This window comes from Falco biarmicus, chromosome 2 (genome assembly GCF_023638135.1).
Source record: "Falco biarmicus isolate bFalBia1 chromosome 2, bFalBia1.pri, whole genome shotgun sequence".
Classification (NCBI taxonomy): Eukaryota; Metazoa; Chordata; class Aves; order Falconiformes; family Falconidae; genus Falco; species Falco biarmicus.
Genome location: NC_079289.1, coordinates 78,493,046 through 78,519,970, shown reverse-complemented (window position 1 = coordinate 78,519,970; position 26,925 = coordinate 78,493,046). Strand labels below are relative to the sequence as shown.

Below are 26,925 nucleotides of genomic sequence, written 5' to 3'. Positions count from 1 at the left end.
TGCCCAAACAGAAAGTCTACACTGCTTTTTGTTTTGTTTTCTGATAAACTTGGTCAAGCTTATCAACTGTTTTGTCACATCTAGACAGCACCTTTTACAACAACAAAAGGTATCCGTAACACTGGAAGAGGAGGCTGGCTGCTTTAGGCTGTATCACTCACTATGTCAAGCAATTATACTGAATTGTTAAGTTGTAATGAATGAAATAGGAAGCTGTACTCAGCCTTTTGCTGCTAGGCCAGAAACCTTACAAAGACACAGAAGAATAGAAGCAGCTTCTCTCCATCTCAGCTCAGGTTAATTAGATGCTAGTTTCTACTCTGCAAATTCAATCAAGAGATCAGATCCGTCCCTAAATACGTTTGCAGTACTACATAATCCTGGAGAAAATTACTTACAAGCATAGAAAATTACTGTGATGTCCTAAGAGTTTGTGAAGCTTGAAACTACGGTCAGATTTATTGTAGTTACACCACCTTCCCGTGCCAGGTTTCAAGTAAATTTGTATCTATTTATACTTCGGAGAGGAAACCAGCAGCTTCTTGGTTATCTTGCATACTACCCACTCCAGAAACAATGGCAGCTGTGGATGTGCTTACATTTAGGTTCATTAAAACCTGAAACTTAGAACCAAATAGAGCGGGAGTTACAAGCTCACACAAACAAAATGGGGGCAGGGAGGGGGGGACACAACTACAAAGACACACTAGTACCCCTTGACCCAGCTTTCTTCACAGATTTCTTTATATGCAGCATCTTCTACTGCAAGAAGAAAAAGAACTAATAAAAAGAAAAAATAAGTATTCTAATTCCAACTCATTCTGGACCTCAGCCAGTCCACCATGTAATAAAGAAAACACTAAAGTTAGCAGCGGTAATCTTCTTACTAAGATGAATAAAGACCAAACCCCTACATTAATACTGCTGCATCTGAGAACAGCCCCTAGATTGCATTGATCACAAGGTCTGCCTGTGGCATGGGAGGAGTGGAGGGAATAGCCAAAAGTTAGTTTCTGCTTGATGTTCTTCCATAACGGAATGGTTCCTAGCTGAGAGACCTCCAGAGGATGCCGTCTCATGACTCGGTCTCTTGCTTTTTATTTATGTGGACCCTCATTTACAACCCATAAATACTTAAACAACCATTGTGATGTTTTTCTCTGGCATAAGGCCACAGTTTCAAAGAGGTCCCACAGTCACACCAGACTAGGTCAATCAAGCCTCCTAAACACAGGCAGAACAGCTCCAAGGCTTGCACTTGGTCCCACTGGGCACATAACATGGGCCTGTCTGCTGGTATGCTAAGCATATACAGTATCGTTATGGATCTTAATATCCAGATTTCTTTATACTGGAGTCTAACAGAGGTATTTCTTTCTCTTGAATTTACAGAGAAAGGAACTTAAGCCAAAGGCTTAAGCTTGTCTGAAATGAGACAAAGTGGCACTGATGGACAAGATGATGACTCATGACTGACTGGCAAAGCCTGTATCTGTGCCCTCTGCTGACAGACACTATCACCCATTGATAAAAAAAGTCTAAACCCACAGGTCTTCCATTTGTTGTCTTACCTTCTTGGCTAAAAGAAGCCAGGAATGCTTTTTTCCAGCTTCCCCTAGGCAGCACAACATGTCTTTGTCTCCCAGAGGCAGCCCTCATAAGAGATACAGTTTAGTTATGAATAGATTTGTTGTAAAGGTCACCAAGAATTTTTGCTAGTGAAAAATACAGCTGTCTGCTTTATGAAAAAAATCATTAGATGAGATCATAATACACCTGTGCCTTGCACTGTCTGCTAGTAATTAGTCTGCTGGCTGCTACACCAAGAGGTAGCTGATTCAGGATGCCAAATAGCCTTGAATCCAGCTGCCTTAGCTCTGTCTAGACATTCTTCCCTACATGAGTTCTGCCCCTGGTTATTTGAGATGAAGAGGCGGGGGGAACTGATTCTCATCTGTGCTGTATGAACATATGTGTATATGTGCTGTATGTGTATAAGCCAGGATGGGTGCATACCACACCCCAAGATGGGGCCCAAACATAACTGGAGGTCTGGTATTACGTGTGCATCCACATCTTCTCAAAGGTTCCACACCTGATAACCTACATTTGACTTGGTGAAATCAGTCTAAGGCCAGAAAAGCAAACAAATCTTCAAGCTTTTTTTTTTTAGTCTCTGCCCTCCTACCCTTCTGTTTAGCTATACTACATCTGCCACAAATGACAGAATCCTGCCCGGAATTTTCTCCAACTCTTGCTTCCTGTCAGAAACTCTGCAGTGTCTAGAGGCACCGCAGCCCAAAACTCTTAAGGTGCTACCAATTTTAATGAGAATTAAGTTATTTTATGAACACCAAAATAGAAAATTATTAGCAAAAATAATTTACATACAATAGTGCAGCACTGTTTAGCTGGAGTAAACAGTGCCTACATAAAGCAAGTAGAATGAACAAAACAAGCCCTTAAACCTACAAAAATAAAGGAAAGGAGCCATCAAGGCTAGTCGAAGCTTCAAACTACAGAATATCAAAGTCTCAATGTATTGGAAATTAATTGCACCACTGTGCAATAAAACTAAGGATGTTCACGTGAAGGACTCTGTCCTACACATTGTCTTTGAGGGAGAGTTGTTGCAACACATGCTCAGGAAGGCGCACTTCTGGAGAACCTATACAATTAGAAATGACTGAGTAAAAAAAGCCATTAGCAATCCAAAAATCTAAATGTTAACTACCTGGCTATCACTATGAGATCTGTAACTTAGATTAGAAACTGTGGAGCCAGAATAGTTACTATTGGGTTAGTAGAGAGGCATAATGAATTCCGAAATCCTACAATAACGTATTGTTTTCCTGGCAATTAGCCTGGATTTTAATTAGTTTGTGCTAATGAATAAATTTGTACACATCCATTTTTTATTGGCAGCTTTTAGAGGAGCTAGTGAATTGGTCACTGTGGAATGCCAGTGTTTCACTAAAACCTAACAATAATGCTTTCCCCACCTACAGTCGACCAGCAGTCTCAGAAGGGTTTAGGTATAAATTAGAATGGAAGATGAGATATTAAAAATACAGTTAGAGTACTCATTCATCAATTGTGATGAAATACTATTATTATGAGACCCTAGAGAAATGCTGAGAGCTCAGTTCCGGTCTCTGGAGTGCCCACAGTATCTCCCAGGAGCTACCCAGAGCATCCTGCCCTATTTTCCACTGTGAGTCTTGAAATGCCTTTTCCATCTCTGGTGTTATCCAAGTTTCTTCTCTTGATAATTCCTCCATGGAAAATCTTTTTTTTTTTTTTTTTTTTTGCAGCGCTTCCTATTCATAACCCACTCTGGTCTAGGGAAAAAATGAACCAATAGCAAGTGTGCTTGACCAAAGAAATCCTTCGTCAGATCCAGTAGCTTAGCTAACAAAGACCTCAAGCCAGGAAACATTTGGATGTTTTTTACATATGGATTTCCATAGAGAAAATGTCTGGAAGAGCTGACATGAGGTGGCCAAGATCAGCCAGACCTAAATAAGGATGGAATTGCTTGAAATGGGATTAAGAAGAAATTAAATGCCCAGGTCCAAACCTGACATTCTGAAAAATCCCTGTTGAGCATCCACTTAACTCCAGAGGTACACAAGCCCTACACTTATTTTAGTATTGCCCACAAATTCCTCAGCCTTGATAGAGCTGAGCAAATCAGAAGCAGTTTTATACCTAAATCAGATTAGGACCTATAAACACCAAGCTCTACAGAGAGGCTCATTCTGATAATCATCATGTCACGAAGGAATACATTTCTCTGGAGCTTCAGGTCTCTCACACATATGTACACCAATACAGAGAGGCAAGAGGAATTTAACCCCTAATCTAGAAAGGGTGACAGTTTATTATTATTAATCCTAACAGCTCCTGCTTGGTATAGAAACCCAAGACAGATGTGGGCTGAAGTCCTGCTGCGAGACACCCTTCTCTTATGTTGTATGGGCAACTTTTCATAAGGTCCTGAAATCTGCTCTTGAGCACAGGGACTAAAGGTGAAATGTTGCACTGGTTCATGTAGCATCTAAGTTCTTTTTGCAGCCTTAACTGCTCTTTGTTCTGGTCAGTAGTTCAGCTAAGGACCAAGTTTTAATCAAGTCTTTAACACTCCCACTGTTACAGTGCCTCCTTACACAAGGGAGCTTGATAACATGAAATTACAAGCTAATTTTGGAGCATCGAGCTAAGTGCATTAAGACAGCTGTGTGCTGTAAATTAAAATCTCAAAAACCTTCAGAAAAAAAATATTAACCATTTAATAAATTACTAACAGACAAGGAACTCCTAAGTGGAAAAGCATTTTCATTTCATTTAGAAAACAGTCTTCTGGAAAAAAAGAAAATAACAGAAGAAAACAAAAGCCTACTGAAGTAAGACAGATACTGTGTACAGTCAAAAAGAGTGATATTTCCACAACAGTAAATGCTGGTAACCACTGTTGTGCATTGATTGTGTTCCTGTTTCATTTTTTCACTTCCACTAAATTAAAAACCACACTGCTGCGTTAAATCCACCTTTTATTAATCCGTTGTTAGTGTCTGGGTAACATGTAGAGATAGATATGTAACTTGCTCAAGTCAGTCCAGCTCCATGGATTTCCAGTGTAAATATGCCAGCTTATGTACATATGCCATTGATTCTAGCCCTGATACAGCCCCAAACCATCCCTGATGATGTAAGGACAGATTCATTTCAGAGGTAACATAATTGGGTTTACTAGTGTTAGCCGTGGACTGGCTTGACCCGTGTAGTTCATTTAGGTTCCCACCAGCAGCAAAGCAGAACTAAATGTTTCTCAGAGTATTGATGACAGCACAATTCCAAGTGAGCGCACATTTCTGGAAGTAAGCCAGTGCATGTCAGCTACGTGCCAGTCATGGAAATAAGTCTCATTCTCCCTGGTGCATAGTCAGGCAGCACAGTGATAATTACAGACTGATTTCCAAAAGAAATATGGCACTTGTCAAAGGCATAATTTCAGTTCTGCTTTTCCTCATTAAACACTTGACAGAAGCTCCAGCATATTTACAAGTCATCTGAAAGGCAAAACTCACTAGCATCACAAAATCTTTACTATTAGGTTTTTTCCTTAATTTACAACTGACTTTTTCTTAGTGAGTAAGCCTGATCCTTACAGACCAGCTTCTCAAAAGGGATTGGAGCTCCTACCACCTTTCAGGTGCTCAAATGCCTACTGAATTAGATGCCTCCTAAGTGCCAGGATCCCAGTTCTGCAGGAAGCTGGATCCAAGTAACATTGTCCTTGTTTAAAGGACAAAGAAACAGAGACAAAAATGTTACCAAATGGGGAATTAGTGGCTGTCAGCTAAGGTCAGAAACTAGGACTCGAAGGCGTAACCAAGAGTGTAACAGGCCAGTGTCAACGCAAATTAAAAAAAAGCACAAGGACAAAGAAGCATGTCAAGATCCTCCTTGGTACCCTGAAGAGGCCTGGGTTTCAGACTTGAACAGTGCTCTTTCTATCTTTAGTTTTACCGACTCCATTCTTTCAGGCAATTTCACTGCTTCTCCATTTTCTCACTAAAACTGGCTGTCCTGAAAACACAGTAAGCTTTTGTAGGGGTGTGCACACCATCTAACACAACAAGGCTGCGATCCTCTACTGAAACTAAGTTACAAGTGAGCATAATTCAAAATTATTTCCTTGGGCTGCTTCTAATGTCAACACTGCAGGAATGCTGCAGTTCTGCTCATTTCAACCTCCTTCAAATGTGCAAAGGAGCAGATCGTATGAGTGACCATAAGTAAGTATATATACTTATATACAAGTGTTCATTTATCATGTTTTTAGAAATGCAGCTGAATTTTTGGATACACTCAGCTTGAGAGCATCACATTAAGCAGGCACACAAGTTTTCCAGGTTGCATACAAGCACTGTGTGCAAAACAAAGATCCCATAAATTAATCAAGTTATTCTTGTAGCAAGCTGGAAAGAAAGATAGACTGGGGCAAAAATTGTTATTGTTATCTCTATTTTTAAATACTTGGAAGATACTCAGTTACTATGGTGGTGAGGACCATATAAGTACCTAGAAAGATTCATTTGTAGCAGGAGCGTTAAGTGTAAGGGTTTTCTATCTCATATGTGCTAGCTAGCTGGGACCTTCTCTAAGGGGAGGAAAAAAATGAAATTTTGAAATATAAGTCCTTAAAAAGTGAGTTTAAAAAGCTAGAATAACTCTTCTATGGTTGTACTGTTTCTGCTCTGTTGTTCTGGGTTTTTTCCTATGGGACTTCTGCATTCAATTTGCTCTCCTGGTACTCTTTCATCAGATAGGAAAGCATTCTTTTCCTCTGCAGTACAGTCCCAGGGAAGAGAAATGCCCCAAAACAACGTGCAAGAAAAAGCTGCATAATTAAGATGATACATCAACATACACACAGACACCTTTCACGTGCATAATGCTATATCCGCTGTGTCAGTAAATAGACTTACTTGGTAGTCATGACAGTCATTATACATGATACACAAAATGAAAACTTACAGGGAATTCCAGAGACAGGACATTAGCCAGACTCTATGAGCACTGCTGGCTCTGCTAATGGATGAAACTTTAAAAAAGACAAATATTGTTTGTAAAGATGCTTCTCCTTAAACATTTAAAACCAAAAGCTTCTTATTAGCAGATAAAGCGCAGTAGTAACAAACAGTATCAAACCCAACTTGTCAGATAACAGAAGAGTAAGAACAGTATCTGCTCTTACAAGCATTACTTAAGTTTAGATTGGGTATGGTCGTTATTTTAACCTCCAGAGGATCCTCTCCCCAAAAATCAGATGACCACTGCATGTGCATCATGTGCATGGACACGTGTGAGGGCAGGTGACATTTCAGTACAGAAGGCATCTACCTTATCTCAAACATATATAAAAATAATTGCTTTTAAAATTTTTGTTACTAGATAAACATCAAAAGTTGTTGATACAAAATTTGTGAACGATCCTCCATTGTCATCATTGCCCCAAATAAACAAGTACACAGTCTTCCTCTGGAGAGGATTTATACTTATCCTTGGCCTCAAGAAACAGAAATCCACCAAGGAGAGGAAATGAAGTTCATGTATAATTCCCTTCTCTTCCTTTTAGCATCCTCTCTAGGGAGATCTGTGAACAATCTGAGCGCCTTGTTATTAAAGGCTCAATCTGTCTTTAGCTGAGACATGTTGGCTGCCTGAAGAGATGAATGGACTCTTGATAAACAGACCAGTCTAGGCATGGGAAGAGATACAGGCCAGGAGAGGACCCAAGACATATTTGGTTTGGTTCTGGGTAAACTTTATGCACAGCTGTCCCCAAGAAAGTTCCTGAAATGAAACTCGGCAGATAAGGTTGCCTGCAGTGTTTTTGCCATGCATAGTTATGCCTTGCGATGGGATTCCTTTTGAACAGTTCACTTTGAATTTTTCTCCTAACTCACATCTGAAACTCTCAGCTCCAGATCATGGTGTTGAGTTCACACAGGATTTTTACATCTTCCTCTGAGCCCAAGCCATCTATACATGGCCAAATACCACTTACATAGCTATGCTGAGGGTTCAAACACCCTTTGTATTTCGGCTTTGTCAATGTGTTACGTTTGAGGGTTACATACATGTTTAGAGATGTTGCTGAGACACAGACTTCCTATTTTAAAAGATGGGGGATGAGATATAGCAAATATTTCTCATCTCGCTTCCTAAATCCCTGCTAGTACCAGCTAGGCTGTATAAGATAGGACAGAAATTGGCTCTGGACACAGACCGAAAGAAGGAGAAGAGAGAGACTGAGTTACTGACTGGGAGATAATATTCTGTGAAGCACCACTTTCAAGGGACAAGAGAATTTTAGCAGAACACCATAGTGAAAGACAGGTGTGCATGATAATTTTCCTCCCAACACTCAACCTAATACCCAGGAGAACTCAATATTAATTAGTTCATACAATATTCCCCATTCTAACTTCCGATTAGTGCTGTGGGGGTGAAATATCACAATCTGAAAGAGTTGTGTTTGTTTTGTTGTTGGGATTTGCTTTTTTACATCGATACAGCAGTTCCTTGCAAGAACTGTTTCATCTTTTGCCACACAAGCAACAGTTTATGGGAAAGAAAATGCACAAGGCATTGCAATGCTACAGCTCAGTCACTGTCCTTTGCTGCGACTAAAGAATGTGACCTCTAGACCTGGGCAGATACAGCAAACCATGCTCCATGAGATTCTTTGAATATTTATACAAGGTAACCTCATGTGTCCCCTCCTTCTTCAAAATCTTTTTTCCACAATTAAGTTTATTTGCAGGACTGTTTAAGGGAACAGCATGTTTTTACATAGCAATTGGAGAATATTAGTGGAAAATTAATTTCAAGTTCTTAAAAAGTTATTTATATTAGACCATACTATAATAATGATCCTGGCCTCTGGCCAGGAATTAAAGCTCTATTAAGCTAAACACTGTGTAAATAACTATGAAGATGACTGTTCACTCTTTTGAACCTAGACAGATCCTTTATTCCTGACTGCCATTCCTGTTAATGTTTTCTAGAAGCCATCAAATTTAAGTGAGTTTAAATGTAAAAGTAAATTTTTATCTTTATTAATTCTACTGTTTCTTTATCTTTATGTAGATGCTTCCTATGGTGTACTGTATGAAAAGGAGGAAATGCAGAGCATTTATTCATTTACAATTTTCTGACCACCCCAAAGCAGAGATCATACACTGACAAGACAAGTGCTTGAGAATGAGTAGAAACTGAAAAGGGCTTCCAATTTCAGTACAACTGACCATCTTGCCATGATTGTGTAGGCTAATCCACCACAACATGTAAGTTCATGCAAAACTTAATCATGTTCATTTCACTAAGAACCAGGAAGTTATAGCATTCATCATGTGAAAGTACATATTTTGCTATAAATATTCATATTGCTGAATGATAAAGCTGATGTTTCAAGAAAATAATTAACAAGTAACAATTAATAGTCACATGCCTTATGTACTTTCAGAACTAAGAGTGAGATCTAGAATCACTTTTTCCTATTAATAAATTTGAACATAGAAGTAATTGGTTCTGATGCAATTCTTTCCCTGCCAGTTGTGCTAGGCTTAAAGAGCAAGTTGTATGATACCAGCTTACAAATTAAAAAAAAAAGGGCAACAGGAAACAGAATGAGAATTGACAAGCGTTAACCTAAAAAAGAACTTTGTGACATTGACGAGATAGTAAAAATAATAAGGTAGGAACATCCTGTTTTCATTTAGGATGCATCTGTAAACACGATAGGCCTGATTAATCAAACTAGGTGAGCAAAAAGGAAGTTATAGTTTCTTACCCCACACTGACTCTATTAGAACAAGTCAGATTCATATAGGAGGAGGTGGATGAGAATAGTACTGCTGTCTTCCCTTTGGATTTTCTAACCTAGAGAACAGCATTATGTAACAGTTTACAAGTCTGTAATGCCATACACAATTAAGTACGCCTTTTCTTTCAGGTAGGCTGAAATCCTTCAAGACCCAATGAGATTAAGACAGCTACAGTTACATGGCTCCTATGTACAACAAGCTGTTTTTATACAAGCGCTCCTGTATGCATAGTATTACTGCTAATTATTAAACTAGGTGGTCTAAAGGAACACCACTCTAGACTGGTCCTTTGAGCAGTTCACACCCAGAAAAACTAGTTTATGTAATTTACTCCCAACAATATTTTTGTTCTTCCAACTCTGACAAGAGAATGAAATTACACAGACTTCTCTGACAGCAGTATAGTATGTTTTGGATGGAAAGGCACTCAGCATTATACAGCACACACTGAAGCTATCAGGAGCTTTTCCATTAACCTCACTAGCAACTGATATACCATGACAGCAGATTGTAATGCAGTAGTCACTCTCCCTTAGGAAGACATGAATTACCATCTGATTTTAATCATAACCTGTAAAAGCATGAACTATAACTTGCTTAAAAGTTCAAGATAGACAAATGTCACCTGGGGCTTGACCAGCAACCAGTAAGGTCATTGAATGTTAACTGCAATACTCTCACTGTGAGAAAAAGTTACTTCAAAACAAGTGATTATCCAGTATTTATCATTCTGATAGAGCTTCAAGAATCACCAGGCTTGTGGCAACATAAAACCCAAGAAGATATGGTAGTATACATCGTACCAAATACAGTGGAAGGGAATCCTGTCTGCTAATGACCAGGGTTCTGAAAGAGGAAAGAGGGAGCTTCGTCCCCCATAACTTACCACCTAGCAGTCTGGAAGACTATTCAAGAAGGCAGCTGAGAGAAGATAACTGCTGATGAATGAAGGTCTCATGTAGGTACAACAGTCCCTTCATCAGTCTAACAACTGGTAAAGTTTGTGTATGGGATTTTATTCTCCCATTGTCAAACTTGTACTGTTGAGTACCACTGCTCTACATCACTGGCTTTTCTGAAGCTCAGTCTTCCCAACGTCCTGAGCCAAAAAACAAGGCTGCTAGAATGAGCCGTTGCCAGTTCAATGCATTGGGGCTGAGCCTGCATTTTGTGTGTGATACAATCCCCCACTGGCAGGAAGGCTAGATAAGAGATCACTGCTGCGGCGGTAGGCACTAAGTACAACTACAGATACAATGTCGCTGTCTAACGAAGGTCAAATGAGAACATGAATTTGCGTCTACCAAAACTACCACTACTATAAAAGGAATCTTCAGAGACTGAATTTGCTTGAATGCTTTACAGTGACAGCAACCCCATATAATGCTTCAAAGAGGGAGAATGGTGATTGCCATGGTCATCAATTTTATTTTGTCCAGTTTTAAGCCAGCCTAGAGATGGGCCCAAAATTAATTTTCTATAAGCAATGCACAAACAAAATTTGACTCTGAGCAGTGTCTCCATTGTGTGCACCAAAAACGCTGAAAAAAAGCTAAGCATCTTTGTCATAAGGAAAAGCTGCTGGAAACTAACACTTACCTTGTAATCAAGAGCAAGGCTAGTTTGCCTTTATAAAAAAAGTCATGCTATGAAAATGTTTAACATGAAGATGAAAGGGTGTTTTCTTTTTCCCCTTTTTCAACAAGAGGGAAAGTTTATTTTTGACAGGGAAGCAAACATCTAGAGAGGCTGGTAAAAACAGCCACAATGAAAATTTAAGACATGGACATGTAGCAGACTTCTGGCCAAAAAACATGTAACAGGGTTTATATTGTGTATGAAGGTTTACAGCACATCCCAATTTTCAGAGGAATAAATGACTTCTGCTTGAGTTTTAACTACACAGAGCTAATAAGGACAAAGAGCTATACATTTCTGCTTCTTTGATTTAGAAATCGGTCTCAGGTTCAAAGTTCTGATTCTGCTTTATTTTCATGCAAGCATGTGGATTGGGGAGATCAGAGGAATATTTCATCTCACTGCAGCTCCTCTATTTTACATAGGTGACAGTCTTTTGTTACAATTTCACTACAAAAAATAATTGGTTTCTATTAATCCAAGATTAACTGTGCATCTGCCTGTTTAGATACCTAAAACTATGCTACAACCTAGAATCATGTATTTGTGAATTAATGACACAGTCTTTTCTCACTCAAAATTCCCTTTGAGGAAAAAAAGGACTTGCTATTAAAAAGGCTGCAGGATCAGTAAATCTAAGCCTAAATTTGACAACAGGACAACTTTATTTGGGAAGAAATTTAAGGCAAATGAGCTCAGTTCATAACGTGCTCCAACAGCAAAGAGAAAAACATGTTTCCTATGCTGCCCGAATGGCTGACATAATTTTGCTTGCTTTCCTTTCCTGTTAACTTGAGAATGCAAATGGCTTTGCTGTCAGGGTACATTTGTTCCCACTAATTCAAGACACTATAACAAGCCAAAGTATTTATTTCTTTCTTTTCCACTCTAATTTGTGTTCTATCATACTGGGAACATCATCTACAGATTTCATTTACTGTAACATTATGCAAACAGCCCTTATGGGAAAGTCACCTCTCTGTAATAGGAAAACTAAGCATAAAGAAGCCTCTTAATGTTTTAAGACATGTTCCCTCAAAGGGCCCAAAATTTCTGTTCAGACCAACACGTAAAGGCGAAAATGCATATCCAAAATAACTGCTCAGAAAATTCCATCTCAGAAAACCCTTGGCTCTTCAGAGGAGACTTACATTCTTCCTGCTTTTCAGTAGCTGGGATGGACTACCAGAACATATTCTTTTAATTAAAACTGGATGATCAAAAAGAAGCAGACAGCATATTTATATAGTTCAATCATCATGCTGTTCATGAAAGTCTACAAGCTGATGTTGCCTCATATTCAGCTGGGTATATAATAAAGCTGCTTAAAATATTTTCCTTTGAAAAGTATTTCTGATGGTAACTGGATTTTAATCAGGTGATCATTTGTGTGTAAAGCATTTCTGCCTCCTGTAGGCAACAAAACAGAGATTTCAGCTATAACGCAATTGCCATTTTCACTGAAAATGCAGTTTTATTTTCTTCAGGGGTGGGGGATAATTACAATTGTTTGTGCCACTTAAAGGGAAGTAATTGGTTTCTGCCATCTCCTTTGTTAAAGTCTGAAAAAAACATAACTTTCCCCTTAAAGCAGTGGAGGATGAGTGCACATCCACTCATGTAGAGTGCCAAAGTTCGGAACCTATTTGCCATATAATCCTTCCACATGAGCTGCTCCATCCATAGCCTATCTCCAGCAACACTCAGATGGGCTTTATGCATGTGATTTTTAGCTTTGGTATCTTAGTTATGAGCCTAAAATTAGGTGGGATTAATCAGACCACAGAAAATATGTGTATGAGCAAGTCCTTCGCAATTAGCTTACTATTGCTCACCTTCCCCATTCATATAGTAGCTGCCCATAATGCTTAACCTAGTCTCTTTGTGTCCTTTTCACACATACTTAACATTGTCTTGTTCTAGCCTCATTTGTATCTGTACTAACTCCCACAGAGTCCTTTGGCTTACCATGGTACATAAAGTAGATTTCAACATACAAATATAAAGAAAACCATCCCATTGAAGCCCTTCCAGTTCTTAAAACACATTGAAAAGATAATACATGAAACCAAGGCCATTGCTACTTGACATCTATCATTACAGTAAAAAAAAATATTTTGGCTCAATTTGACGCAATATTCTCCATCAAGAAATAGTCAACCCTTACCATTCTCGCCAGATGTCTTGTCTTTGCCATTTGCAGATCCGGTTCCTTGTCTCTGTTGGGGGGGGGGGGTGGGGGGGTGGGGCGGGGAACAGAACAAGCGGTCAGAACAAATTCGAATGCACATTTCCCCCTTAAAATTACTAGCAATTACAGCCTGATTTCTCCAATACCTTGGATAGTCACACACAGTCATGCAGTGTTGTTTTGAAACACTACCATTTCAGAACATGAATGCTTAGTACCATTTAGGTAGAGCTGTGTAACTATGTGTGCAACTTTATATAGTTATGATACGCTAGTGATGGGATATGGGTAATCAAGTTTCCAGCAGTGCAAGGGTATAAGCTACAGTCTGACACCTGTTCAGGTCCCTGCTATACCTCCATTTCCATGATTCTTCCGACCTGACTTTTACCAGAAGACTTATCTTTCCACTTTGGCCACAAGCAGAGATGGAACTTTCCACTTCAGTTCACTCTGTCCAAAGAGCAGCCTCGTGACCTTCCATGAAACAAACCAATTTAAGTCACTCTACTACGTAACACGTGGCAAACACCAATGCAGTCCAAATAAATATTCACAGTGGCAGGGTTACATCAATATGGTTACACTATCAGGCAACTTTCTAGTTTAGGAATGGTCACTATGAAAATTACACTGCATCCCCCAGGGAAAGCTTCTCACAGGTAGAATTAAGGTACTTCAGCTAGCATAGCAAAGCTTGCATTTCTGACTTGGAGTTATTCATACTTGTGTGTATTACTGAAACAGACAAATTCATTCTCTAGGGTTGTACACATAAAAAATGAGGACTATTAAGTTCCGTGAGTAAATCCAACTCCATTCAGTCAGAGGCAGCACATCCTCACGCATCAGGAATGTTAACAGCTATAGCAGCATTGCAAACCATTTGGCTTGCACCAAAATAAGGACAGTCATATCAATTCTCTTACAAAAAATATGGGCATACTTATCTGAAGGTATTTACTCCAGAATATCTGGTTAAAGCCTTCTCTATGCTCTAGTTTCTGTCCATCTCCTACAGCAGTGGGGTGCTCAGGGTATTCTGTGTATATGGAGCTAATCATGAACAAAACCTTCACGTGTACTCAGCACTTACTATAGAAGTCAGAGGGGGGAAGAAAGCTCTTCAAACCCTTTAGGAGAATACGAAAGGGCGACATATGGTCTATCGTGCATCCACCTGCCAGTGGGGGGGGTTCTCACCTTTGTGGCAGACTTCAGTGCATTTATCTCTGCTTTACTGGCTCTGCCTCACCTCTCACCCCACGCAGCGAGACAGAGCAATCCCAGAGAAAACAACTGAGTCTGTAACCACAGCTACAGTCTCCCCATACAATGAAAATACATTTCTTTCTCTCTGGAGCCTCAGATCTAAGACAGGGGAGAAGACGTGGCTGATAACATCAAAGAATGGGATTCTAAAGGGATAAACATTTTTTACAAAAGCATAAGTTACCTACCAACAGCCAGAAATCAATATGCAACAACCAATTCTGCTAAAGATACTAACCTTTATGCCTTTAGAGTTTGGTTGATATTCCATATTTCAATTTCAATTCACATTTGAAACTAGATTTTAGTGTTAATTTACTGGGACCTGCCAAAAAAACCAAAATACTGGATTTTTCCTATCTATAAAATGGTAGCTATGTTGATTTTCCCTTCCCTGTTTATTTTCAAATGCTTCTTGAAGTAGTCTTATTTCATGAGTGTTTCAGGCTGTGCTATTTAGCCTTTATGAAAGCTTCTCTTTCCTCCCTAGGCTATACCAGAATACAGATCCACACATTTTGTATCTCAGGATTTCCCCTCAAGGAAACGGGAAAGTTGTCAGAGAAAGCAAATAAAAACCTTGGCTTTGGTCAATTAAGGTTTTTCTATTCATGAGGACAAGATTATCTGAAATCAGTCTAAGTATTCTCCAGCCATTCATTTGGTTGGTGACCACTGGACACATACAGAATGAAGCCTGAAAGTTTGTCAAACAAGCTTCTGATAGCCTTTCCTTCAGTTACATACATATTTTGATCTATAAGCACTGTGCTGTCTTCAAATGAGTGCAATGGATTTGAAAGTGAAAATAAATTTCTTATTAACATGGCATTGAAACTTATAAAAAAATCTATATACCATGTGATCATTCATCTGCAAAGCCTTTAGCCTTTTGTTTCATACATTCAGTGGGCTTTTAACATTTTCAAGATGCTGGTATTATTAGCAGCTGGAGCTTCTTGCTTCTTTCATCACCTTTCATGGTGCTACCACAGGCTGCAAAACAAAGCCTAGCTTTTTAACGTCCTTTAGAGCATAAGAGGACTAAATACGAGGAAGAGTTACTAGATGTATTTTCAAGCAGCAATACATGAAAGCTCTCCAAAAGCTGATAAAACAGATATTGTCTTCAGATGCAATAAATCAAATGAAATCAAAATAATAAAAAAAGAAATACCAGAAAAACTATTAATGTCTGGGGTTTGTTTTTAAACAAAAAAATCCCCAAGTGGTTGGCCATATTTTAAAACATAAAAGCAGTCTAATCCTTTGTTTCCTATAACTTGTGGCCAGCTTCCTTCACTCAAAGGCTGCTTCTAAAATTCCCTAGCATTTAAGGCAAGCACCAGGACAGAAGAAGTTTCCACTAGGCATTAAAGAAACAGAGCCAAAATGAACATAAGCACAAAACTAATTATTCTACAGTAAAACAGGATAAACAGTTTTGTTGCTATGTTGTGTAGGAGGAAACACAGTTTATGACTGCCTGGGGCTATATTAATTTTTAACTTGGTGGTTTTACAGAACATCAAAGGTGCGTCATTAAAAATGTCTCCAAAAATCTAAGTCACTCCCAATTTGTCAGAAGAGGAAGGAAAAAGCACTACTGCTGTATGCCAAAAATCCCAGTAAGAAAAGAACAGGTTTACTTTCCTGTTAAATTCTCAGTGCTATACACAGCAGCTAGTTAATGTGGTACGAAAAACTGTACTAAATTAGTCCTCTAGGTGTACAAACTAAGGTCAAAAGTGAATTTTCAGCCCAGAGGACTTTGAATCTTGTTAAATTACTGCAACAGCTTTTCTACTTACTCTTCTAGCCCCTCCTGCACCCCCAAGCTTAATTTTTGCCTTTAATCTTATATTCTGTTCTGGTCTTGAAACAGCCTGACCTTTTCAGTTATGCTTCCAATTAGCACCTCAGTGTTAGGGATTGTAGCCAGGTGTTGATTACAAAATTTTTGGGGGCAGAAGGGTGGTTTGTTTTTTGATGAGCCACAGAAAGCCCAAGATCAGGGACATGAAACTGCCAGAAAGTTTTTGACAAATAGGCCCTTACAGTAATAATATTCTTCTGCTTCATCTCCATGCAGGGCCAACAAGGTACAGTGGGCTGTATCCCAGTAAAGCAGTGGCTGCAGATTTTTTAGAAGTATTTTTTTTCTACATCAAATAAAAGAGCATCCAAAGGTAGAATTAAGAGAATAGCAATGGTGGAAATTATTTGTTAAGTGAATAGTAGAGTCAGTGTAGACTTGACTCAGGACAAAAAAATAATTTCATTAATACACACTAAGTGTTATTAGGATGCTCTGTATTCATTGACAAGAGGAACAGCAGGGAAGTCTGTGTATATGTAAGCTTAAGTCTTGTTTCGCTACCAGGTCCCCCCCTAACAAAAGGCATTACATGTATGACAGAAGTACATGTTGGTCCTACGCAGCACAAACGGCTGCAGGTCAGCCAGCTGTTTGCCAAGCAAGCCCTTATTCAACACTACCATCTGTTCTCCATATTTTCTCTGCAAGAGATAATTGAATCAAACTAAACTATTTCATAAGCACCTCATTTTTTCCCACAGCCTTCTGCTTTAATTAAAGACTTCAGCTGCTTTAGCCATAAAGAACTGTAAAATACATTTTACAATTTTATGAAGTTTATAACTTAGTGACATTTTTATTTGCAGAAAAATGTCTGCTTAAGGACTTTCCATGTTTTCCAAGAAAGGTAAGCTTCCTAGTCAACAGCAGAACAATCAGGAGATACAGCAACTTCTACCTGCTGTTTTTCAGGACTAAATACTTCCTGTACAGGTCCTCAAATTAGGCCAATTAGCCTTGACTTTATCCAGGAACAATGTAAGAAAGTTCTTACAGGCTGATCTTTACTTAGTGCTGGCTGATCTTTGAAGATACTGGAGAGTCTGACTAGTGAAGTAAGCCCCACCTGAGGTTATTAGACTATAGGCACAGGTTAGATCCCAAAGCATCCTTGCTATGTAACCATTACTGCCTGCAAGTTCATAGCACATTTTTTTAGTTTCCCCTAGGTGGAATTTTGACGATGTTGCATTAGCATGCACGCTTCCAACAAACTAAAGAATGAGTTAGAGAAATCTGGATTAAAAACACAGAACAGAAGACTATCAAATGTGGGCTCTACATACAGCAACAGTCTTCTTTTCGATGTACCTCCTTTCCAGGCATATTATATGCAGCTCTCCTGGTGTTAAAAATCTAGAGTTTTCCATGCTTTTTAACACCAGGTATAAGCTTGCTATTAAAAAAACAAAACCAGAAAGCTAACGTATTCACTTTAAAAACAAGCAGTGGGGATCAAGGGAAACATCAGCTATTTCTGGTAAATCAACACATTATGCACACATGCCACTTCAAAATAATTTTGTGATGAGGCGATATCCTGAGCAGACTGAAATCAATTTTGCAATTGTCTTTCTTTCACACTCTAGCAAAGAACACAAGCTAGAAACTAAATATCAGAAACTAAATGAACCCAAAATGTAAGCAGGAACAAGAACCAAGCAGCTATGACCTGGGATGAGTGGATATACTCTAGAATTTGGGGGTTCAATGTGATTAATTAGGTTAAACTCTTTACTGGAGATTTCTGTTTCACTATGTTTGACAATCTCTTTCTACTGTTATGTATTGACTTGAAACTATAGCACTCAGCATTTCACACATTAAAGTGTGGAAAAACATTACTCTTAACCACAACAAAATAATTTTGTAACAAGGACAAAAGATATTACTGTGGTTAAAATAAAAAGTTAAGAGCAGGAAAAATGCTGCTGTGACAGAAAGATCTGTTTACTGAAGCTGCAAGGAATATCTGGCCTCTAAGTAATGGGAATAGAATTTTAGTACCCCTGTATTTTTTGGAATTATATACCAAAAAGCATGAAGATAAACAGCTGGGAGAAATGAAATGTCCTGCTGGAGAGCCATGCACAAGTTCTCTCCTATTGTAAATCTTCTCAAAACTGGTCTGCAATACAGCCAGATGGCAAATCCTAAACCAACTTCTGTGACATTCAGGTTCATTCGCATCAGTAACAGCTAGTCACCTAAAGACCATCTGCAGAATGATCTGAAGAATCCCAGACAGAAGTTTGATTAATGAAAATTGCATTAGAAGCTATACAAACTTTCCTCACTGGTCTATTTGTGCCTCCTTTACAAGTTCCTCCACTTGTCTCCGAAATTTTTATAAACATGGTACTGAATATTTGTGATGTGAAACTGTCCTTAAAAACCCACATTAAGGTGACTGCATCAGCTACAGAACATCTAGCCAGTATTTTATCTGAATGATGGGTAAATCTGGTAACATCAGTTACTTCTGTCTTACACATCATTGTAAGAAATCACAGGCCACATTTCTAGGCACCTGACAGAAAGGAAAAATTTATCAACTCACACTTGAGTACAAAGGACTCCACTCCTGGTTACGGCCAAGCTTACATTTCTGGTAGAAGGAGCTTTCTGGAGACTACCACTTCCCTTTGGCTGCTCTCACTATAGGATATGGCCTCTACTCTCACCTACGTAGCACCATCTCTGCAAGCACTTTTACACAAAGGGAGGTTTTCTACAGCCAGTTTTCTGCCTGTCTTGCATTGCCAGGGCAATCTAATACTGCCAGAGCACAAGTGTCAGAAACCATCTCTCAATACTGGCTGTCAAAACTGAACAATCCCTGGCACTCTGACAATTTCTGTCATCATCTTCATGGATCAAGAAGTGTTCTACTTGACTAGTTTTTGATTGTCCTTAACTTCATTAAGGCTCTCCTATTACTATTTCAATAAATTAAAACTCCACAGGTAAGCTGAGATGAACTGATGGGATTCAAACTGCAGTGGCTAAAAGTTGGCAGTAACCAGCATGGGTTTTCTACGGCTTTTGTAGTCATTGAAGGTACATGCGCATGCACATACATGGACATGGTCACTCTAGAAACCACAGTAACATTTGTCAGAAATTAACAAGGCTGTGGATAGCTACTTACGATTTTCCTTCCAGACATGGACCACTGCCTGGCTCTTGCTATTGCAATATTAGTCAAGATACAATCTTCGCAATTTCCTTTCATTTTTATAGAAAGGACACAACCTGGACCTCAGCATTCACATCCTTGCATCTTTGATGGTTACTTACACTGGTGCAAATTACACCTCAAACACAAAAGGAAAGCACTATATTCAAGGTATAGCTGTCCATAAAGCTAGAGCCTGTGTGAAAAGTAGGCAATTTACCACATTGACTGCTCACATACTGGTTGTTGCATTTCCTCAGAAAGGAGTACATGCAGGTTTAGGTAGTTTACTCAGGATGAACCAACAACTCCCATGAGAGAATACAGGGAGACATGCTGGTGGAAGGCCCTGGCCCTCCTCTTGGTCCACTGGACAGTCAGGTACAGAAAAAGCAATAGGAACTGAAGAGACAACCTTGATGGTGGAGCTTCTCAGGTAGCTGAAGGAGAGTTGCCGTCCCTGCTTCTGGGTTATTTTATTTGCGATGGGGTCATTGTCCATGTCAAACATTTTATTTACACATCTATGCAAAATGCATACTCCACTCAATAGTCAGAGTGCCTTAATCACAGGGTTGCTCACATAGTTATAACATTTGCCTCAATTTACGAGGCGTGATTTGTTCACTTCTGTCTACATAGAGCTCTTGGCTTGAGGCAAGTCCTCAGAACAGGCACCTCTGAGTGTATATAAACAATACAGCTCCAGCATGCAGCACAGTTTCAGGTTAAATAAGGAGGCACCTGAGGTAAATGGGCAGAATCACTGTCTGAGATATCAGAACCCACTTACAGTGCTGGTTTTATGTGTTCTAATATCTCAGAGAAGAACTTTCACTATGCCCACTTTTGCCACGGCTGGGCTGTAATTTATAAATCTGCACAGTGAGAACCTGCAGATTTTGTATTCGGGTTCAATACAGTGTCCTAAACAGAATATGTACACCACCACCAAATGTGATCAGCATAATTAGCACAAACCATAGCTTGCTTAATATTTATGTTATTAGCATATTTTGCATTAAAACATTATTAAGCAGATATTTCTCCAAAGACATTGTAATCACTTTTTTTCTGAGGCAAAGATTAATGGAATCTTTGAAGTTACATTCTTGCAGCTGCTTTAAAAAGTATTTCCCAAATCCTGTTAATTACCATGCCAGCCATGAGAAGCGATCCCTCTTTTCTGCAGGAAATGGAGGATTTGATCCTGCAAGGCTTATTTACAGGGGTAGCTCATATGTGGACAAGTAGTTGTCTTCAATTCAGCAGAATTACTCACAGGAACAGAGTTGGAACCCCAGCGTGGTACAGTGGAACTTCTCTAAACTGCATGTTAGGTTTTGTTTAGCAAAGGGCAAAGAGGGTAGAGTTAACTACAGAATAAGACTTCTCACACCACTTGCCAAAAAAATTACCTCAGCTCTCATTTGGACATGGGTGATACCGCCCGAATCCCAGTTACACTGGAAAACTGATGAAGAGGAAACAAAGTGACCCAAGAAAAATATTTCAATTACATAAAAATCAGTTAAGCTAGGTGGCATAAATGAAAAAGTGACCAAGGTTCTCAAGGTGGTCTCTTCTAGTTTTCTCCTATTATTTCTTATCTAATGGTTGCATCAGAGCCGGCACTAGAGTTCCAGAAAGGGCATGGTTGGGCAGGAAACCTGCCTTAAGAACTCCTACTTCCCAGTCCAGCCCAATCCAGCCACACCTTCCCATCCCCAAGGCCTTGTTTCTTTGGATACAATTGTTTGCAAGGCCATACAGAAAAATAGGAGCACTACAATTGTTCAAGTTAAAAATAACCCTTCAGCAGAGCTATGCTGAAAACAACTTAAAATGATCCAGCTAAAAAAAAACCCAAAAACATCGCTTAATTGTTTCCGTTGATCATTTCAGTAATGTAGTCAATGTCTCTAATCCACAAACAGTTGTACCAGGGCAACAGAACAGGCAACAGACAGTACCACAGGGAGGAATGAGGCATTGCAATTTTGTTTTGGGAACTGAAAACCAGAGCAAGTCAGGACTTCATACCACAACACACAGCAAACTGCGTTCCCCTGTGATGTTGCATTACCTCCTAGCATTCTTCACTCTGCAACCAAGCAAGATTTAGAGCAACACGGGCCCGTCCATGCAGTCTAAATTACAAGCCTTGGCCACCTGTGCAGGCAATACAGACAGTTAATGGCAACTGACTGGCATCTGATTAGGAGCCAAACAGAACCTTGGGGATCTGGGAAAAGCATCTGGATTCAGATGGTATCTTGGGTATGTTTTAATATTAGCATCCCCAGATAGGAAGAGTGCCCTAAGCCAACTAAGGCATCAGGGTCCTTGCCTAGGCATAAAATAACCGATTATGGACGGTGGTTTTGTAACAAAATTTTTAATATTTCATTCTTCCAAACCCTTCTGAAGTTTAGGGAAATTTGCTGAGCTATAAACCCAGTTGTAATTGAGTTAGAGTCTGCATTCAAAGGACAGCTTGGGTTATTAATGGCAAAAGTCTGCATTGACAAATTGCTTCATACTTGATATTTGCTATGATTATTAAAACAAGCTGCTTCTTCCCAGGCTGCAAAACTTAGTGTTTTTTGTTTTATTTCCAGTTGTACAATTAAAAAAATTGTTCTCACTTTCTTATTTCCCTACATATTTCAAAGGTGAACAGATGTTAATAAAGTGTTAGACTGCACTAGTAACTGGGCAGCCAGGTTTTTAAAAGGTATTAATTATGGCAGTTTCAAATTGCCATGCAAAGGAACTTTCTGCCTTCACCCTAGGGCAAAACCTTCAGATTTTCAAGACAAGAGCAAGACTAAGCAGCAAGGATGTTTACACGTCACTTACTCTACTCGTCAAACCTCCAGGCAGCCAGTGTGGTCACAGACAGCAACTACCAGCAGCCCCTCAGCCATCCGCAGTTATGACAGTAACTTCTTTAGGGCTACTCCAGTAGCAGGGGAATCACTGGACTGAGAGCGTGCTGCAGCCTTGGCAACATACCCTGCCCAGGGGCTGCACAGAGAGATGACGCAAACCTGTTATCTCTGGCTCTGTTCCACCAGGAGATTGATGCAAGGGGAACCCTGAACTGGCTGCTGAAGCTGCCTCGGAATTGACATCCTTTGACAGAGGATTTGTCCCACATTGATGAAGTTTGTGTCAGAAATTACCTACCAAGACTCTGGGGGAGCTGCTTTGTTCAAAGTGTGATGCAGTTCTGAGCAAAGCTGTCTTGGTACTGAGTCTAACCCACAGCCAAGCTATCAGAAACAACCATGCCATACTAAAAAGGAAAATGGACAGGTTGATGCACAAGGTCACCTTGATTGCCAGAAATCAGGGACAGCAATCAAATACACTCAACTGCCAGCAAGCAGAAAAGCCAGGTCACAAGCTCTGTCCAAGAGCTGGCCAAAAAAACCCAGGGATTTCCACTAATCAAAAGCTCTCAGGACCCTGCAGCTGCTCAGTGAAATTAATGCTGCTGTCACTTTCATTAACAGTAGCAGAAAATATAAGAAAGTAATTTTCACTGAGCAGCTGTAGTGAGTTTCCAGGGTTTGTGGCCCCAGGACAGACCCACCAGGTTACCTGCCCTGAGACTAAATGCTTTATGGTTCCTGTAGCACCCTAGCCGTGGAGTAAGTCCAGGGGAAGTGTGGTCAGGCACACTTCCCCCACATTGTTCAAAACACTCTCCCTCCACAGAAGTGTGGGTTTTCCAATTCAAGTTCAACGAAAACTTGGAAGTTTCTCCGCTGCAAGTAGTCATCAATCATTCCTTTTATACATCAGGCTCTATTCTGCATTTTAAGCCTTGCATTTCAAGTAAAAGAACCCAACTAGATTTTCACACACGAACACAGCAAACTATCATGCAAAGGCATTACAAAAGCACCCTAACATGCTCCTCCATAACAGTAATGTATTCATTTTGTTAATATTTTAACATACCCATCCCATGACTAGACAGAAAATAGGTTTAGGTTCCTTAAGTTTCATGCAGAAAGCAGGTAACATTCATTTAGATCCAGCTGTGTGCTGCCCCACACACTGCAGTCAGACAAAAACATCTATTAAAGGTTTACATAGCATGACCGCAAAAGATATTGCTAGAATTCAGATAATCTGCAACTTTGATTTTTGCACTTCACAATATTAATGCTAGATCCTTTGCTACTGATGTTTCTGCATCTGCAGATGCATCCCGTAAGTCCAGTTCCAGCATGGAAAGACACCAAGCTTTTATTAGTCCAAGCAAAGAATACAAAGAAGCACTCAGAATAAAAGCCCTGTAAAACAAAAACAGGATCTCCTGTAATCTAACTCGAGAGGCTCATTCAGCTTGGCTTGGATGTTAGTGCTGCCCAGTAGCTTGCAAAATATGCTGAAGAAGTGATAGCTAGCCAAGTCTCACTGACAAATGAAAATTAGCATGAAGCTGGCCTGCCTTAGGCATTTGGCTGCCCTGCTTAAACTGCAGCACATGTGTGCTGGCACATGCATTTTGAAGTATGCCAAGCCAGCACTGTTTGCTCCCTTTCAAGCAGAGAGTGTGTATCTGTCAGATCTGAGTGGAGTAGTGATACATATGAAACAGCTATGAAGCCACATGTTTTATTTTTCATGTCATCTGCAGAAAGCTGCCTGCATAGCTATCCCCTTCTTGCCAGGTACACTCATCCTCCTCCTTCCCCATTGAGTTAATCCTTCTAATCTGTAGCAGTTTATCTTCTGTCTCCCTTTACCTCACATTTTACTAATAAGTGCTTGGTATTCAAGGAACCAGATTTCAATGTCATTCAGGTTTCTTCTGAATGTTCAGGTCTTCCTGAACACCACATAATATCTCTAAAGTTCAAATTAAAGTAGTTTTTCAGACTATTCCAATTAGTGTTAAAATTATGTGCTTAAGAGTCAACATTCAGACTATTCAGTATTTTAAAATGCAATTTAAACGTGAGGATTTGAAAGTAAAGCATGTTTTCTGTAAGAAAAAGCGAGAGAGACAGCAAGAATCCCATTATTTGAAACATTCAAGCTACAGAACGAAAAGCCCTACAATTCAAATTAAAGACATGCTTGTGATTTTTATGAGAACTATTTTTCTGCTTCTGTACCTCTTACCTACTGCCCCACACAACCTGGGACTTCAGCATGTTCAAATGTGTTTTCTCACCAGCCTACGCATTATGCTCTGGTTCATCTTGGGCAGGCTTCTCCTCTTCACCAGATTATGTTGCATCTGTCTGCTGAAGTCTGAATTCACCTTGTTTGGTCCCTTTAAAAGAAAAGCCCACCTTGGGCATCCAAGCCTAACTCCCCCATTCCCTAGTGGACTAGGGCACTCACCTGATCAAGCCGACCCCACCCTACTGCCTGTTGAGGGCTTTGCTAAAACACACACAGCTTCTTAGTATAGATGCAAAGGTACAGTAGTATGTGGGTAGTAGCACCCATCAGGGATGGATCGGTTGAGTAAGTCTGGATCAGAAACAGCAATTCACTGAAGTCAAACTTCCTGCGGGAATGTGTTACGTCTAAAAAAACATTCTCACTGGTCTTCCTTGACATCCTGACTGTCACTAGGAAAAGGTTTAATATCACCAAAATCCTCAAGAAATCAAAGATTCCTCAGATCTATTAATTTTTGCCTTATCTGCTTATTTGCACACTTGCACCAATTCAGGAGTTATGCTCTTGATAGATTTCAAAGAAAAGGCTATCTTCTGTAGTCAGAATGCTGCCAACAACCATTTCAATACCTGGCTATCCCTCTAGTGTTATATTCATAGCAAACAAAGCATCACCAAGACAGATTGACAGCCAGGCACCTGGACTAGTGGTACCTGGTGGGTAGCAAGGTTTATTTTGTAGGGCACAGAAGACACAGAGATGGAAATCAGCCCCAGGCATTCATAACTGGTACAGTCTGCTTTCCAGCTCTCTGCCCAGTGATTTTGAAGCTGTGCAAATCCCTAGTTTTCTTAAAGTTCTCCTCCTCTCCCCCCCCCCCCCCCCAAAAAAAAAAAAACCACCAAAAAACAACAAAACAAAAACCAAAAACTAAGGCACTTTCTGTGAAAAACTGCTTCTCATGTGCAATTCTACCAGTTCCTAGGGGAGATGCAGATTTGACAGGACTTTTCCAGCTGTCTCACCGATTCACTCCAGAAAAGCCTGCTAACGCTTGTCAAGCTTTAGCATAACATGGAGTTGTCCTGTTTCCAGGGATAGCCCTAGTTAGTTCTAGCTTGGGCATTTTTGACCTGTGCTCCATCATTCCCAGAAGAGGTACACAAAATCCTTACAAATACATCTACACCAGTGTGTACAGCCAGCCAAGATTCCTACAGTTATCCCCTCTTCTTCACTTTTAGGAGACTTGTGCTGTGATCCAACATGACCTTCAACAGTAGTGCATACCCCTTCCAAGTTGAAGCCATTATAACCTGAACATTTGGTTCAGGTTTCTCTGGTTCTACTATTGCAGCTTTCTAGTCCTTCTGGCATTACCAGTACAACTGGCTCCACAGTACTGCTAGAATTAAACTTGCCAGCCAAAGAACAGCAAGTAAGGCTGGTGACAGAACAGTTCAGACCTTTCTGTCAGGCATTTGGACACTAAGACTGTGTTAAAGAAACTAAAAATACAATCGCATATGTTTTGCCATAGTTAGAGTTGTCTCTCCACACACTAGAAGCTGAAACCCTCGTATCTGGTGCCACCCTTCACCAGCTTGCTGTCTCAGTCCAGGAGTCTCTGAAGTCTCCAGAGTCAGACAGAAGGACACTACCTTTCACAGGTTTGGCGTGTTTTTTTTTTTTTTCTCTTTTGTTTCTTACTTTCAGCTTTAACAAAAGGAGATCTCTAACATCGTTCTGTCTACTGTCACAGTACTCACAGTATCAGCTGCATCACTGGTTAAGGTCATGTTTCACGCACTATATACTAAAGCAATAATGGAAGAACATTCAGTGTCTGTAAAATACTTTTTAAGAGGAAAAACAGTTCAGCCCTAATTAATATTCAAGGCATGTAGGCAGGCAATCGCTATTTCTTCTCTGGCTAAACTTTTGCTTCTTCCTCCAAATTCCATGATGGTACATAATTAAGGCTATATCCTACTTGCTATGAATCGATCAGATGAGAGCACCAGCCAAAGACCGGGCCTATGTGACACTTGCCCAATTTACCTGTAAGTAGACTAGTCTGGTATCAGAGGGAGCAGACACGGAGAGTGAGGATAAATTGTGACCTCAAATTCTGTCAATAATAAGTTTTACAATTGCAACTGCTCTAAGTTTATTCCATCAGGGTTGCTATTTATCTTCCTCTTAAGAGAAAGGT

At 39.8% G+C, this 26,925-nt stretch overlaps 1 protein-coding gene across 1 annotated transcript in view; it reads right to left on the bottom strand.

Annotated features, from left to right (window-relative positions):
• Positions 1 to 26,925, bottom strand: part of PCP4 (Purkinje cell protein 4) — a 51,932-nt gene that overhangs the window by 19,029 nt on the left and 5,978 nt on the right. The window contains exon 2 of the mRNA XM_056328859.1: positions 13,204 to 13,255. Within this exon, the coding sequence (XP_056184834.1) occupies positions 13,204 to 13,255 (52 nt within the window). The remainder of the gene's footprint in view (positions 1 to 13,203; positions 13,256 to 26,925) is intronic.